Genomic DNA, 18727 nt, shown 5'->3' with positions numbered 1-18727 from the left:
TTTTCACAAGCAGTTGGAATCTCAGTGTCTCTAAGTATTCTGCCTGTCTTAGCTTTCCAACCCCACTAATTTCCAAAGCACCATGTTATGTAGGTTCATGCTCCCAGAGCAGATCTCCAGGGCTGGGTGTTCAGCAGTCTTAGGCCTCCACCCTCTCCCAACTCTGTTTCTCTTCCTCCCTCCAGTGAGCTGGGGTGGGGGAACAGCTTGGGTCCCTCTGGATCATGGCTTTGGTACTTCACCCTTTCCTTGAGGTCTGCTGTTTCCCCCAGGTGTAGGCAGTCTTCTGCAGCCTTCTTTCCTGTTTTTCTTTCAGGATTAGATGTATTTGCTATATTCTTATATATGTGGTTTTGGGAGGAGGTTTCTGTCTCACCTCTCTCGCCACAATCTTTAATCCAATCCTCCACTGTATCGTTTACTTGAAACCAATGTAATACTTTATATCAACTATACTTCAATTTTTTTAAAGGCAAAAAAATAAAAATAAAAACTCTCAAAAATTAATAACAACAACAAAAAAAAAAAAACTCTCTACAGCTCTTATAATTAAAAATAAAAATACCTGCCAGCCCAACTTCTTCAATTATCCACATTTTGGCCTCAACCTACCTACTCTGGCCTCACCTTTCACTACATTTCACAATACTCAAAGGTGAATTAGCCATGCATCAACCCTGTATTTTTCAGTCTTTTCAGCTCTTCCCTTGGCCAAGAATGCCTCTAACCACATTCATCTGTAAATGTTTTAGCCATCATACCTCAATACCCACGTCAAACATTCTCAGACCAACCCTGTTGTACTCCCCTTTCCATCCAATTTTAGTATTACTATTAGTTTGCTATTACACAGTTTCAAAAACACAAATATATTTTTGTGATTATATTTTATTATGAAACTTAGGTTGAAACATCATATGCTTATCTCACAGTTTCTGTGTTGTCAGGATTTAGGGCATGGACTAACTGGGTCTTGTGCTAAGGGTCTCACTAGGCTGAAACAGTAGTGTCAGCTGGATCTGTGAACTCATCTGAGGACTGGTGTTCTTTTCCAAGCTTACTACCAAGCTTACTTATTGGCAGATTTCAATCACTTTCTGTTTTCTTACTGTCTTTTGGCCAAGAGTCAGTGAGGTCCTACAGGCTGCCTGCTGTTCCTTCCCACCTGGCCTTCTCCTTAGGCAGTTCACAAGGTCTACATCAGGAAAGTGGGCTTTTGTGCAGAACATACTGAAGCAGGAGATGTCTGTTCATAGCTAGTTTAAGCCTGTGTGTTATTCCACATTGACCTTGGGAAACAAATGGCAAATGGGGTCCCTGAGTTTAAAAGGCTTTTTGTTAGAACTGTCTCAAACCCCTGCACTTGTCTGCTAAGAAATAACCAGTTTACTTTTCAAAAACATAAAACAATCTACATGTATTAATTTTTGTGTAATATTAACAAACAGTGCTTACAACATAGTACACACTGTATAAGAATCATTCCTACATTCTCACCTAATCACCTAACACCCCAAATGGTAAGTTCTATTATTATCTATTTTAAAATTGGGGAAATTGAGAAAGCTTAGTGTAAATCTCTACAACTCCAAATGTGGTCCTTAGACCAAAGCACCAGCATTATTTGGGAACTTGTTAGAAATGCAGAATCTCTGGCTACACTGCAGACCTACAGAGTAAAAATCTGCATCGTAACAAGCTCTCCAGATTCTTAAACACATGAATGTTTGAGCACTTGTCTAAATAACTCTTTCAAGCAGATACAATAACTGATAGGGCCAAGATCAAATCTAGATTGTGGGGTTATTCCCAAGTTGCTATTAAAAACAGTCCTATTTTCTCCACTGTGCCTTTCATGGGTGACTAATAATATCTATGAAAACTTTATTTCCATCTTTTTTTTAACACCTTCACACACACAATAGGAAGGGGAAAACCTTCCCAACACATTAATATATTTCCCAATACATTAATATATTTCATGGGTGCCATCTGTTTAAACTTAGAGAATCTGTCAGAATCACTCAAATCATGTAGGAAACTAATCACTATAAATCAATAGCAATGTATTTAAATTTTTATGTTACTATGTAGAAATGAGTCACCAACACCATTAAGCACTTTATTTGAAATTGAATATGGCTAAACCAGCTACTGAATTACTCAGACATCAGTGGGTTAAAGAGCCAAGATGATTTGGGCCATCCCAAGCTGTGAACCCCAAGGAAAGTTCATTCTAAACATAGTATCAACTGTTAAATGTCAGTAGCCAAAGAACTTCTAAATGAAAGTCTTTCACAACATCATTTGTACCAAAAGATGGATCAAATCACTCAGAAGACACTATAATTAATAAGGTTTACACAAAATGAGACATCACCTCACACCAGTTAGTATGGCCAACATAGAAAAGACTAGCAACAACAAATGCTGGCGAGGATGTGGAGAAAGGGGAACCCTCCTACACTGTTGCTGGGAATGAAAACAAGTTCAACCATTGTGGAAAGCAGTATGGAGGTTCCTCAAAAAACTGAAAACAGAATCACCATTTGACCCAAGAATTCCACTCCTAGGAATTTACCCAAAGAAAACAACTTATCAGATTCAAAAAGACACATGCACCCCTATGTTTATAGCAGCAGTCTTTTTTTTTTTTTTGGTAACAATTATATGAGGAACATTATGTTTACTAGACTCCCCCCATCACCAATTCCCCCCGCAAACCCCATTACAGTCACTGTCCATCAGCATAGGAAGATATAGCAGCACTCTTTACAATAGCAAGGATATGGAAGCAACCGAAGTGTCCATCAGTAGATGAATGGATAAAGAAGATGTGGTACATAAACACAATGGAATACTACTCAGCCATAAGAAAGAAAGAAATTCTACCATTTGCAACAACATGGATGGAGCTAGAGGGTATTATGCTCAGTGAACTAAGTCACAGATGGAGAAAGACAACTACCAAATGATTTCCCTCATGTGTGGAGTATAACAACAAAGCAAAACTGAAGGAACAAAATAGCAGCAGACTCACAGACTCCAAGAACAGACTAGTGGTTACCAAAGGGGAGGGGTGAGGGAGGGAGAAGGGGATTGTGGGGTATTGGGGTACATGGTGTGTGTGGGGTCATGGGGAAGACAGTATAGCTCAGAGAAGACAAATAGGGAAACTGTGGCATCTTACTACATTGATGGACAGTGACTGCAAAGGGGCATGGAGGGATTTGATAATACGGGTGAATGTGATAACCACATTGTTTTTCATGTGAAACCTTCATAAGAGTGTATATCAATGACACCTTAATAAAATATATATATATATATAAAATAAATTAATAAGGTTTACAGTGTCCTCTGATGCCCAGAATAAAGTACACATTTATTTAGCATTAACCGATTCTAGTTTTTCAAACAAAGTCAGAAATAACAATTGTCACAGAAATTTCCCAACGTCCAAATGTAACTCAAAAGGGTCTTTGAAAGCAAATATCCTGGTGTGCCTTAGAATAATTTTATTTCACAAGAGAGAGACAATCAACCAGCTTTCCTCGCAAACAATACTTAACACAGTTGTCTATGTTTATTTGAGTTGTGCCCTCCTGAAAGGGAGAACACTGAATCCTCTTTCATCTTCAATAAAAGAAGTGGGGGAAAAATCGTGCAAAAAAAATGAATCAAGCTCTGCACGTAGAAACATTTAAAAGTAAAGTCTCTGCGGGTAAGATTCCTCAAGGGAGGAACAACCTAAGACAGGCACAGTCGCAGGGGGGCCATCAGGTGAGAATTTGGGGATCAACAGAGGTGAGGCTCAGAACCTCATCGCCCCTGCTTTGAGAGAAATCTTCTGCATCCGTGGATGTCTTGCTGCCCTCGTCTAGCCTGGATTAATACTTAGTCCATAGGCACACACCTGATCATCTGATCATCTACATTTGTCTTCTTACAGCACTAAACTATGTTTTCTACCTTTATCTTGCATCTACCTACCACTTCAGCATTTTATTAAAAATAAAAATAATAATAATAATAGGAGAAATGTGGGAGCAACATATAAATCAAGTACAAAAATCAAACGAATATTCATATTTGACCTGATGGTTTATAGGTCATATTGCATGATCAAAACCGAAAGTTTCTGTGATGACTGCCCTTGTACTGTTCACCATGTAAGAATTTATTCACTATGTAAGAATTCGTTCACCATGTAAGAACTTGTTCGTTATGCTTCAGAAGATTGGAGACTGACGAGAATTAGGCTTGAGATGGATTAATGATTGTACATTGAGCGTTGACCCCCCTATACTGAATTTTATTGTTGTTAACAACCATTTGATCAATAAATATGAGAGATGCCCTCTCAAAAAAAAAAAAAAAAAAAAAAGTAAAGTCTCTGAGGGGCGGAGCCAAGATGGCGGCATGAGTAGAGCAGCGGAAATCTCCTCCCAAAACTATATATATTTTTGAAAATACAACAAATACAACTATTTCCAAAAGAGAGACCAGAAGACAGGACAACAGCCAGACTACATCTACACTGCGAGAACCCAGTGCCTCGTGAAGGGGGTAAGATACAAGCTGCAGCCAGGTGGGACCCGAGCGACCCTCTCACCCCAGCTCCCCGGTGGGAGGAGAGGAGTCGGAGCAGGGAGGGAGAGGGTGCCCAGGACTGCTAAATACCTAGCCCTAGCCATCCGCACCAGAGCGCAGACACACAGTGCATGGGGTGCTGGGTACTAGGGAAACGACACAGTAAAACCTGCAAGCGGGTCCCTGCAGTCAGCGCCCCTGGGACAAAAGAAAAGCGAGTGCCCTTTGAAAATCTTAAAGGGACAGGAACCCCACAGCTGGACAGAGGCATCCCAGCGCAATCAGCCCAGTAAATAGGAATCACAGGGAATTCTGGGCACCCCAACCCCCTGGGCAACAGTGCAGTTCGGAGGCCCCTCACAGGGATAAACAGGCTTCCACCCGTTCCCCCTCCAGCACGACTCTGCCACAGTGGCAGAGGCCACGCCCACAGCAACCGGGCAAAAACCAGACACCCAGCCTGCGTGCAGTTGCCCAGCACAAGCTGCTAGGGGTTGTTGAACTCCCAGGAGAGGAAGGCCACAACTAGCAAGAAGGGATGTTCTCCCAGCTGACGCACGCGCCAGCTCCCCACAACTACCTCTATCGCCAATGAAAGGCAGAAGAATTGGATACAGACCAAAATAACAGAGACAACCCCTGAGAAGGAGATAGACCTAACCAATCTTCCTGAAAAACAATTCAAAATAAAGGTCATTAGCATGCTGATGTATCTTCAGAGAAATATGCAAAACCTAAGGGAAGAAGTCCGGAAGGAGATTACAGAAATGAAATAATCTCTGGAAGGCCTTAAGGCCAGACTGGATGAAGTGCAAAAGGCCGTTATGGAATAGAAATCAGAGAACAGGAACACAGAGAAGCTGACACAGAGAGAGATAAAAGGATCTCCAGGAATGAAACAATATTAAGAGAACTGTGTGACCAATCCAAACGCAACAATATTTGCACTATGGGAATCCCAGAAGAAGAAGAGAGAGAAAACAGGATAGAAAGTGTCCTCAAAGAAATAACTGCTGACACAGAGAAGACAAGTAGTGATTCTACAACATCTTACTATGCTGATGGACAGTGACTGTAATGGGGTGGGGGGGGTGGACTTGGGGTAGGGAGAGCCTAGTAAACATAATGTTCTTCATGTAATTGTAGAGAAGGGAGGGGAAGGAAGGGAGGAAGGGAGGGAGGGAGGAAGGAAGGAAGGAAAGGGAGGGGAAGGAAGGAAAGAGAAGGAAGGGGAGGGGAGGGGAAGGGAAGGAGGGAAGAGGGAGGGAGGGAGGGAGGAAGGAAGGAAGGAAGGAAGGGAGGGAGGGAGGGAGGGAGGGAGGGAGGGAGGGAGGGAGGGAGGGAGGGAGGGAGGGAGGAAGGAAGGAAGGAAGGAAGGAAGGAAGGAAGGAAGGAAGGAAGGAAGGAAGGAAGGAAGGAAGGAAGGAAGGAAGGGTGGATTGCTGAACACGTCCACAAACTGGGGGAGGAAATAAGCAATCAGACCATGAAAGTACACAGAACTCCCAACATAAGGGACCCTAGGAGGACAATACCAAGACACATAATAATTAAAATGTCAAAGATCAAGGACAAGGACAGTGTTTTAAAGGCAGCTAGAGAGAGGAAAAAGGTCACCTACAAAGGAAAACCCATCAGGCTATCTTCAGACTTCTCAACAGAAACCTTACAGGACAGAAGAGAATGGCATGATATATTTAATGCAATGAAACAGAAGGGCCTTTAACCAAGAATACTGTATCCAGCACGATTATCATTTAAAAATGAAGGAGGGATTAAACAATTCCCAGAAAAGCAAAAGTTGAGGGAATTTGCCTCGCACAAACCACCTCTAGAGGGTATTTTAAAGGGACTGCTCTAGATGGGAGCACTCCTAAGACTAAATAGATGTCACCAGAGAAAATAAAAATACAGCAAAGAAAGCAGACCAATCAAATACTAACCAAAGTAAAAAAATACAATCAACTATCCACAAAAGCAGTTAAAGGAAACACAAAAGAGCATAGAATAAAATAACCAACATATAAAGAATGGAGGAGGAGGAATAAGATGGGAGAGAAATAATCATCAGACAGTGTTTATAATAGCTCAATAAGCAAGTTAAGTTAGACAGTAAGATACTAAAGAAGCTAACCTTGAACCTTTGGTAACCAGGAACCTAAAGCCTGCAATGGCAATGAGTACATATCTTTCAATAATCACCCTAAATGTAAATGGACTGAATGCACCAATCAAAGGACACAGAGTAATAGAATGGATAAAAAAACAAGACCCATCTATATGCTGCTTACAAGAGACCTCAAACCCAAAGACATGCACAGACTAAAAGTCAAGGGATGGAATAAGATATTTCATGTAAACAATAGGGAGAAAAAAAACAGGTGTTGCAGTACTAGTATCAGACAAAATAGACTTCAAAACAAAGAAAGTCACAAGAGATAAAGAAGGACATTACATAATGATAAAGGGCTCAGTCCAACAAGAGGATATAACCATTATAAATATATATGCACCAAACACAGGAGCACCAGCATATGTGAAACAAATACTAACAGAACTAAAGGAGGAAATAGAATGCAGTGCATTCATTTTAGGAGACTTCAACACGCCACTCACTCCAAAGGACAGATCCACCAGACAGAAAGTAAGTAAGGAAACAGAGGTAAAACACACTAGAACAGATGGACCTAACAGACATCTATAGAACTCTAAATCCAAAAGCAACAGGATACACATTCCTCTCAAGTGCACATGAAACATTCTCCAGAATAAACCACATACTAGGGCACAAAAAGAGCCTCAGTAAATTCAAAAGATTGAAATCCTACCAACCAACTTCTCAGACCACAAAGGTATAAAACTAGAAATAAACTGTACCAAGAAAGCAAAAAGGCTCACAAACACATGGAGGCTTAACAACATGCTCCTAAATAATAAATTGATCAAAGAACAAATTAAAATAGAGATCAAGCAATATATGGAAACAAATGACAACAACACAAAGCCCCAAATTCTGGGGGACACAGCAAAAGCAGTCTTAAGAGGAAAGTATATAGCAATCCAGGCCTAATTAAAGAAGGAAGAACAATCCCAAATGAATAGTCTAACGTCACAATTATTGAAACTGGAAAAAGAAGAACAAATGAGGCCTAAAGTCAGCAGAAGGAGGGACATAATAAAGATCAGAGAAGAAATAAATAAAATTGAGAAGAATAAAACAATAGAAAAAAAATCAATGAAACTAAGAGCTGGTTCTTTGAGAAAAGAAACAAAATAGATAAGCGTCTAGCCAGACTTATTAAGAGAAAAAGAGAATCAGCACACATCAACAGAATCAGAAACGAGAAAGGAAAAATCACGATGGGCCCCACAGAAATACAAAGTATTATTAGAGAATACTATGAAAATCTATATGCTAACAAGCTGGAAAACGTAGAAGAAATGGAAAACTTCCTAGAAAAATACAACCTTCCAAGACTGACCACGGAAGAAACACAAAAATTAAACAAACCAATTACGAGCAAAGAAATTGAAGCGGTAATCAAAAAACCACCCAAGAACAAAACTCCCGGGCCAGATGGATTTACCTCGGAATTTTATCAGACGTACAGAGAAGACATAATACCCATTCTCCTTAAAGTTTTCCAAAAAAATAGAAGAAGAGGGAATACTCCCAAACTCATTCTATGAAACCAACATCACCCTAATACCAAAACCAGGCAAAGACCCCACCAAAAAAGAAAATTACAGACCAATATCCCTGATGAACGTAGATGCAAAAATACTCAACAAAATATTAGCAAACCGAATTCAAAAATACATCAAGAGGATCATACACCATGACCAAGTGGGATTCATCCCAGGGATGCAAGGATGGTACAACATTCGAAAATCCATCAACATCATCCACCACATCAACAAAAAGAAGGACAAAAATCACAGGATCATTTCCATAGATGCTGAAAAAGCATTCAACAAAATTCAACATCCATTCATGATAAAAACTCTCAGCAAAATGGGTATAGAGGGCAAGTACCTCAACATAATAAAGGCCATATATGATAAACCCACAGCTAACATCATACTGAACAGCGAGAGGCTGAAAGCTTTTCCTCTGAAATCAGGAAAAAGACAGGGATGCCCACTCTCTCCACTGTTATTTAACATAGTGCTGGAGGTCCTAGCCATGGCAATTAGACAAAACAAAGAAATACAAGGAATCCAGATTGGTAAAGAAGAAGTTAAACTCTCACTATTTGCAGATGACATGATATTGTACGTAGAAAACCCTAAAGACTCCATTCCAAACCTACTAGAACTGATATCGGAATACAGCAAATTTGCAGAATATAAAATTAACACACAGAAATCTGTGGCTTTCCTATACACTAACAATGAACCAATAGAAAGAGAAATCAGGAAAACAATTCCATTCACAATTGCATCAAAAAGAATAAAATACTTAGGAATAAACCTAACTAAGGAAGTGAAAGACCTATACCCTGAAAACTATAAGACACTCTTAAGAGAAATTAAAGAGGACACTAACAAATGGAAACTCATCCCATGCTCGTGGCTAGGAAGAATTAATATAGTCAAAATGGTCATCCTGCCCAAAGCAATATACAGATTTGATGCAATCCCTGTCAAATTACCAACAGCATTCTTCAATGAACTGGAACAAATAGTTCAAAAATTCATATGGAAACACCAAAGACCCCGAATAGCCAAAGCAATCCTGAGAAGGAAAAATAAAGTGGGGGGAATCTTGCTCCCCAACTTCAAGCTCTACTACTACAAAGCAACAGTAATCAGGACAATTCGGTACAGGCACAAGTACAGAACCACAGACCAGTGGAACAGAATAGAGACTCCAGACATTAACTCAAACATATATGGTCAATTAATATACGATAAAGGAGCCATGGACATACAATGGGGAAATGACAGTCTCTGCAATAGATGGTGCTGGCAAAACTGGACAGCTACATGTAAGAGAATGAAACTGGATCACTGTCTAACCCCATACAGAAAAGTAAATTCAAAATAGATCAAAGACCTGAATGTAAGACATGAAACCATAAAACTCTTAGAAAAAAACATAGACAAAAATCTCATGGACATAAACATGAGCGACTTCCTCATGAACATATTTCCCCGGGCAAGGGAAACAAAGGCAAAAATGAACAAGTGGGACTTCATCGAGCTGAAAAGCTTCTATACAGCTAAGGACACCATCAATAGAACAAAAAGGTACCCTACAGTATGGGAGAATATATTCATAAATGATATCCAAAATATATAAAGAGCTCACACACTTCAACAAACAAAAAGCAAATAATCCAATTAAAAAATGGGCAGAGGAGCTGAACAGTTCTCCAAAGAAATTCAGATGGCCAACAGACACATGAAAAGATGCTACACATCGCTAGTCATCAGAGAAATGCAAATTAAAACCACAATGAGATTATCACCTCACACCAGTAAGGATCACCAACATCCAAAAGACAAACAACAACAAATGTTAGCGAGGTTGCAGAGAAAGGGGAACCCTCCTACGCTGCTAGTGGGAATGTAAAGTAGTTCAACCACTGCGGAAAGTAGTATGAAGGTTCCTCAAAAAGCTCAAAATAGAAATACCATTTGACCCAGGAATTCCACTTCTAGGAATTTACCTAAGAATGCAGCACTCCAGTTTGAAAAAGACAGATGCACCCCTATGTTTATCGCAGCACTATTTACAACAGCCAAGAAATGGAAGCAACCTAAGTGTCCATCAGTAGATGAATGGATAAAGAAGATGTCGTACATATACACAATGGAATATTATTCAGCCATAAGAAAAAAACAAATCCTGCCATTTGCAACAACATCGGTGGAGCTAGAGGGTATTATGCTCAGTGAAATAACCCAGGTGGAGAAAGACAAATACCAAATGATTTCACTCATCTGTGGAATATAAGAGCAAAGAAAAACTGAAGGAACAAAACAGCAGCAGAATCACAGAACCCAAGAATGGACTAAAAGTTACCAAAGGGAAAGGGACTGGGGAGAATGGGAGGGAAGGGAGGGAAAAGGGCAGGGAAGAAGAAAGAGGGTATTACGATTAGCATGCATAATATGGGGTAGGTCATGGGGAGGGCTGTGCAACACAAAGACAAGTAGTGATTCTATAACATCTTACTAGCTGATGGACATTGACTGTAATGGGGTTTGTGGGGGGGACTTGGTGAAGGGGGCAGCCTAGTAAACATAATGTTCTTCATGTAATTGTAGATTAATTGATAACAAAAAAAAAAGTAGAGTCTCTGCCTTCAAGGAGCACAGATTCAATGAATTTATTTGTCCACAATAAAATACCTGTCCACAAAATAAAAATATTTTACTTAGGAACATGGCCAAGCATTTTAAAAGCACTCAATTTATAATATTTGCATGTGAAAAGCTTTTCCTATTTAAGACTCAAAACTTAGAAAAGGTAAAAGACTGATAAATTTGTCTACACAAATGTTAAAAATATCTGGGCAGAAAAAATAACTGCATACATAAAGTCAAAAGACAAAAATGGGAAACAGACCTGCAACACATGACAAAGGGCGAGCTCCCATAATCCATAAAGCACTGTTAGAAATCAGTATGAAAAAGAACAGCAAGCTTTAAGAAAAAAACAGGGGTGGGGAGCAAAAGATCTAAACAGACAAGTTTACTGAAAAATATACCGAGTCAATAATACATAGGAAGTTACCTTACACCTGCACTATCCAATAATGGTAGTCATTAGACAAATGTAGCTATTTAAGCTTAATTAAAATTAAACAAAACTCGAAATTCAGTCCCTTAGTCACCCTTGCTACATTTGAAGCACTCAATGGCCACATGTAAGTCATGGCTACTCTACTGGACAGCACAGATAGAGAAAATGTTCCATCAAGTTCTACTGAATAAAACAAAAGACATGCTTTGTTAATTATCAAAATGGCAAAGAGTAAAGATTGATATGCTCTTTGGATTAAAGAAAAAGGTGGGAGGGGAAAAAACAGGAACCTTCAAAACTTTGAAGGGAAATATAAATGGGCACAAACTCAAGTTCACAAACTCTTTATCTTAATTACTCTATTCATATCATAGTACACGCATGCACACATGATGCATGTGCACACATACATATAGACCCAGATGTATATATTTAAGCATCTGTTAAAAAGGAAAAAGAGTACAAACTGTATGTCAAATAACCAAAGACTAATTTTTTTAAATGATGATACATCTAATAACAATGGAATATTAAGAACCCATTAAAAAGGATGAGGCAGATACATTAAGTAATGGCATTAAAAGGCATCCATGACATTCACAAAAAAAGCAAGTTGCAGAACTATACATAAAAATATGTAACTATTTATGTTTATGCATAGTTCCATATATAGGGTTTAAAAGTCCAAAAGCTATATCAAACTATCTCAACTATAGTTAATTTCAGTTTGATAACTCTAAACATTTTCAGTATTTCAGTACATGATCTTTCATTTAATCTCTGTTTTCAGTATAATTCTTATCCAAGATTAGCTCTTTACAGACTTTTTTTAAAAACCAAGAGCCTATATAACTTTAATTGAAACTCAATTTAAAGCAAGTAATATTATTGTTTTAAACCCATATTTAAAGTATTCCAAAATTTAGTACATTCAATAACTTCTTAAAACATTCAAAACATGACAAAGCAAACTGTACTAAAAATACTAAACTGCACAACACTATAAACTGGAAGGATGACCTCAATGAGATATGGTAAGAAAGAATATAAAACAAGAGGGGAATTCACAGGTCTTTTATAAAAATGACAAAGATAGCAGGTTTTAACAAGCCTCACTCATCAGTCCCCTGTAGTTATATCTTCCACACACTGGCCTCCTCCCAGACAGCTTTTTTTTAGTGAAAACAGTGCCCTTTCACCACAGCAAAATTGCACAGATTTTAAGAGCAGATAGATCCTGTGGATGAGGAACAGCAAGAATTTCTGCAAATATGACATGATTTTCTCAGCTCCTGCCAGAATTATAGCAGATATAGCAGCATCTTTCATAGAAAACTTCTACTGATGTACTCAAAAAAGATTTTGATATTTTCCCTTCATTGAATTAGGTTTGTGGGCTTTCAAAACAGTAACACAGGACAGAAGGAAGGATGAACTGAAAATAACACAAATTCAAGAAGCAAAACACAGGGGAACTTTACTTCAATATTATGACAAGAAAGGAGGATCACTCAACCAGAATGTTACATCATATCACCTAGCACAGACTTGCAGAAAGCAATTTCATAAATGTATCAAATATCTTAAAATTTTGTCAATTAAACCACAATAAAGCTAAAATTTTTAAATGTAAACATGCAGTTACTGTTTTGACAATTATGGACCAGAGCAGCTTCTCAATTTTTAACCCATACCCCTTACATAATTTGTTCTCACTCTATTTTTAATGTATTCCACAAACCAAGAAGATTTTGTCTAGGTTTACTTTCTATAATCTACATCATAAAAACAGCAAGTTGTTTAGTATGTCTTTCCAAGATGCACACTCTCTCTTGGAGAGTCTAATATGACTAAAAACACACAAATACAGACTTAAAAGGACTCTAGCCTGATCAACACTCCTAGCCTTATTTTTTTAAGAAAAAAAATTATTCATAATATTAAGAGTATTGAAAATTTCTAAGTTAATACACCTATTTTTTCCAAAGTATATTGTTAAGATGTTTTCCTAAATATCTTTCAACTCATTATATATTTTTATCACACTTTTAAAAGTATTTTCCATTTCCTATACTTCTTATATTAATCAGCTATGAGTGCTACTATTTTAATAGAAATTTTCTATCTTCCACTTTATTCCCCCACTTTAGGTAAATGACAAAATTTAAATCCATGTCCATTCAGAATACTACTAACCACTAAATTAAGTCTATAAAGACAGCATCCAAAAATAAAACACCGTAACATTTTTTTCTTCGGTTCACAAATCATACACTAAGGCTCTACCCACACCGTTGTGGTCCTCACTTCTAACACCCAAATCTCACTTCTCATACTCTCACCACTTTCCTACCCAAAGGCACCTCTAGTGTACAGGGTCTAAGGTTTGTCTCTCTGTCCCCTCCACCTACAATCATAACAAACCTATCCTTTTAGGACCTTTCTTCACTTTTAATGTTTCCCTAGTTTGGTGGGTGAGGAGGGAAAAGTCAAAAAAATAAAAAAACAGGGTCAACAAAGATTATACTATTTGGAAAGCTTCGCTTTGCAAAACTGGCTTAATTTCTCAGGGATGTCATCAAATATTTAGATGATAAGGTGTTCCTTTTTTTGAAGAATGAGCATAACTTTGAACAGTATAGGTAATGGTTCAATATCTCTGGCTTACTACAAATTTTTCTATTTAAACTGCACCAAATACTGTACTACAGATCTCTCAACCAAATCATTTCATCACCCTTAATATGTAAAACATGTGAGATTGTTAACTATATAATTGAATGTTTTTTATACCTAGTGTATCTATAAAGCACAAATATAAGATTAGGAGGGAGACAGTCCAGTGTAGCAAATAAGAATTCAAGTTCAGCTGAATCTCAACTCTACAGTCCCTCTCTGGTATCCTAAGTTATTGGAACCAGACTATACTCTCACATTTAATCAGCCTTTTGGCATGATTTGACGATTATACAGTAATTATGAAATTTACTATTTTGCTTTTTCAAACTGTTTATAGCAGCAATGTATCAATCTATGTGGCTCTTGCACATACCCACACACACACCATATCAATATGTATATCTACACACCTAAAATTAATTAATTTCATCTGTTGTATTATTAGTCAGGAATGCAACCCCATTTTTTTTTAGAGTTAAAAAAACTCTTTTATTGGTGTACAGCTCATAAACAATCTGATACTGGTTTCAAGTATACAACACACGGCTCAACAGTTACCCATGTTATTAAATCCCCACACTCACTAGTGCATTACTATCTGTCAACATAGGAAGATGTTACAGAATCATTGGCTATACTCTCCATGCTGTACTACCATCCCTGTGACCAACTTATATAATGATTGAGAACTTTTGTGCAATACAACCCCATTTTAATTGTGCTTCCTAAAAAAGGATAACTTTACAATGCAGGTACCAGGAACAAAATGAAGCAAGTAAATAATGCCTGCATTTGTAAACTTTATTACCTCCTTGCTGAAACTCTACTCCTAAAACATTTGATCTTATGCCTATGAAATATGCTTAAAACTTGCTCTTCCTACTACTCTTGACTTATAAATATATGTACCATTTCTTAACTTAGGTTAAGTTACTTTCATTTTTCAAGTCACTATTTTTCTAATCTCATCATTCTGCAGTCTGAAGTATTAAACATTTACTTCTGTCTAGTCCTCCCACATTTACTTCTATCCATTCCTCCTACAAACAGAAACCTTTTGAACACTGAGGTTTAGTTTAATTCCTTACTTTATAGATGATAAAGGAAGAGTAGGGTGTTTTCTAGATTTGGGCTACTAGAAAAAAGAAAAAAGGTTCTAGTATCACCACTCTGAAATTCATTTTTACTTAGACTGAGACCTTATATGTTTGCAAGAAATCAAATTAAAATGCCAAGCCATTAATATACTGATCACTTCCAGAACTTGCTCAGAATTCTTTTAATTAAACTAGCCTTTCCATCTTTTTTTGGTATCATTAATCTACAATTACATGAGGAACTTAATGTTTACTAGACTCCCCCCATCACCAAGTCCCCCCCACATACCCCATTACAGTCACTGTCCATCAGCGTAGTAAGATGCTATAGAATCACTACTTGCCTTCTCTGTGTTGTATAGCCCTCCCCGTGACCCCCCCTACATTATGTCTGCTAATAGTAATGCCCGCCCCCCTTTTTTTCCCCTTATCCCTCCCTTCCCACCCATCCTCCCCGGTCCCTTTCCCTTTGGTAACTGTTAGTCCATTCTTAGGTTCTGTGAGTCTGCTGCATTTTGTTCCGTCAGTTTTCTTCTTTGTTCTTATACTCCACAGATGAGTGAAATAATTTGTTACTTGTCTTTCTCCACCTGGCTTATTTCACTGAGCGTAATACCCTCTAGCTCCATCCATGTTGTTGCAAATGGTAGGATTTGTTTTCTTCTTATGGCTGAATAATATTCTATTGTGTATATGTACCACACCTTCTTTATCCATTGATCTACTGAGGGACACGTAGGTTGCTTCCATTTCTTGGCTATTGTAAATAGTGCTGTGATAAACATAGAGGTGCATATGTCTTTTTCAAACTGGGCTGCTGCATTCTTAGCCTTTCCATCTTTTAAATACAATTTTTCACACAGGCTAGCTTGAACATGAAATGTTTATTATAAATGAGCAAATATACTACTTACAGGAAAAATCTAAACAGTAGATGTAGGCAATTTTTCCTATTTACCATAATTTCCCAGTGATTAGACTATCTTATTCAAAGAGATTTAATTTAAAAAGTACACTGAAGTTTCAAGAAACTTAAAATTAATTAGTATAATTAGAGTTGGGGTCTGGTTACTTATCATTTAAATTTACCATTTTTCTTTTAATAAAAGGAAGAAATCTTAAAGTAGTCAAGGATAAGGAAGTAAAACAGTCTTCTGTGAGGGAGCAGTTTCCCCAAGACTAAAAAATTATTTCTAGACTTTTATCTAGGGGAAACTAACAGCACAGTCTCAGTTATGAAGGTAAACTGTAAGTGAAAACAATAAAATGCCCTTTTACTTGTTCACTTTTTCACATTTCCAACAGAAATGTAAGTTTGAGTCATCAACCCCCTAATGTGTAAAGTTTACAAAACAAATGCACAAGGCTTACAAAATTGCACAAGACTGAATAAACAGGAGGACCCAGATTTGGGGAAATAAATAAAAGGACTGGATAGTAATATACCAAAATGTTAACAGATAAAGCTCTGGGGAGTGAAACGCGCTATTTTTTTTCTTCTTTATACTTTTCTGTAGTTTTCTAAATTTTCCCACAGTGAACATTACTTTTACGCTCAGAAAAATCTCAGTAAAAATAAACCATACAACACGTAATAAAGGTTCATTTATAAAGGCTCCCCGTGTCTGACAAGTACTATCAACATGATTCACCATTAAAGATAATGCCTCCACACCTCCCTCACAACACTACAGCGCTGCTGTTTTATGTCCTGTTACTTTTCTGCTGCACCCTGAACGATTAATTTCACTTTCTCCTAATGTTTCATTTCTACATACATACACGAATCAGGTTTTTCATAAAACAGTAAAGTTCTCACTAATCCTAAATAATGCATTTTTTAAAACCTACCTCTAGATTTCGTTATTAAGAAATGAGGGGAAAAAGATTATTTTACCCAGTAATTACAACTTTGTGAGGCCACTATCACTTTGGCTACGGAAAAGTCAAGGCCGTGTAAACTACACGTCCCACCATGCATTGCTGCCGTGTTCAGACTAGGTCTCTACGGAAACAGAAAAAAAAAAATTCTACAAGTCCCACCTGTTACTTCGTTTCTAAACACCTCCTGCACTTTCAGCTCTAACAGCAAACAAAAACAAGAGCCTCGTGAGCTCACGTCAAATCTGGAAGCCCAGACCAGCAGGGGCCCGGGGCCAGATGGCATGTCTGCTATAGCAAGTAAATTCTGCCAAGCTCCAGCGCTCCCCTCTTCTTTCCGGGGCCAGGCGTACGCACAAGCCTCCCCTATCTGCATCCAGTGGGGGCTCTTCGGCCGCACAAGGGAGAGGAACCGGTTACTGTGCAAGCACAACAGACTTCCCCTTGCCGGGCGAGGGCGACCCCAGAGGGGGTGAGAACGACGTGACCCGAGGGGCAGCCTGGAAACACCGAGAGAGCTCATCGCTGACGCAGGGGGAAGCCACAGCCCGCGGCGACCCCCTTCCGCTGGCGCCTCCATTCCCGACCCCGGGTCACGGCCCCCGACACTAGACGCCGCTCTCTCCGCGCGGTTTTGTGCCCCCTCAGCCGGGTCGCTGGGCCAATGACCTCCCTTCCTCTGAGACCGGCGGGCGGCGAGGGGACAGAATCCTCTCGGCCTTCCCCTTCGCTCCCTCCCGCTTACCGTCTTGGCGGCCTCCGCCCAGGTCCTGCCCTTCTTCCTACGGCCCTTTTCCCTCATGTCGGGTCTTGAACTGACTGGGAGGCTCCCGTGTCCGGGCTCCGGCCGCGCTCCCTGCCTGCTCTGCCCTGCGCTGCTTTTCCCGCGGTGCCGGGAAGGTGGGAGAAAGGGGAAGTCAGGCCCGAGAAGCACCCAAGCAGAGGAAGCGGCAAGGGTGGTGCGCGAGGCGGGGTGGGTCTATGGGGCGGCCGGTCCTCCAGCTGCCGTTGCCACTGCTACCGCCGCTGCCATATTGGGTCCTTACTGTACAGGCAGCCGCTACAGTCATGTGACCGCTCCCGCGCGGCCGTCACTACTGTACGCAGCCGGCCGCGGGAGCGGGCGCGCGCGCGCCCCCGCCTCCCGCGCGGGGCTGCAGGAAGAGCGAGCCGCGCTCCGGGGCACCGCGCCACTCCCCTGCCCTTCCGCTCGCCACCTCTCTTCGGGAGCATGCGCGTGTGGGAGGTCCGACTCCAGCCTGCGTCGGGCGCCGAGCGCTCAAACAAACCTACAGTGAAAATCTGCCTGCGGAAGCGGAACTTGATCCATCCGGGAAGGTTTATGGAGCATATTATGACCGCGTGCGAGGCCCCGGGTGCCAGGAGAGGCTAGGAAGAGCTCTTTCCAGAGAGGCGACCCTCCAAACTGTCACTTTCAGTAAATCTTGCACTTATGCAATCTTTTGTGTCCATGTTTATTTTTACAAAGGTTATCTTTTTGAAGATATGCAACAATTCTGGTCTATTTGTTAACCACATTGGACAGATGAGGGAACCTGAGATTAAGTGACTAGCTTTTCAGTCTAAGATGTGGAGAAACCAAAAATAAAAATGCCTGCTCAGAGGCCCTTCCACCTCCCCAGAATGCCTCTCAAACTTCAGTGACCTTTTTTTAAGGCCACCAATAACTACACTCATGTTTTTAATGTGTAAAACGTCTCAT

At 39.6% G+C, this 18727-nt stretch overlaps 1 protein-coding gene across 1 annotated transcript in view; it reads right to left on the bottom strand.

Annotated features, from left to right (window-relative positions):
* ASXL2 (ASXL transcriptional regulator 2) overlaps window positions 1-18376 on the bottom strand; it is a 148447-nt gene extending 130071 nt beyond the window's left edge. Inside the window, exon 1 of the mRNA XM_036990622.2 lies at window positions 17750-18376. Coding sequence (XP_036846517.2) covers window positions 17750-17806 — 57 coding nt within the window. The 5' untranslated portion in view covers window positions 17807-18376. The remainder of the gene's footprint in view (window positions 1-17749) is intronic.
* Window positions 18377-18727: the final 351 nt, after the last annotated feature.

This window comes from Manis javanica, chromosome 1 (genome assembly GCF_040802235.1).
Source record: "Manis javanica isolate MJ-LG chromosome 1, MJ_LKY, whole genome shotgun sequence".
NCBI lineage: Eukaryota > Metazoa > Chordata > Mammalia > Pholidota > Manidae > Manis > Manis javanica.
The sequence above is the reverse complement of the archived record's forward strand: the minus strand, read 5'-3'. Positions and strand labels throughout refer to the sequence as shown.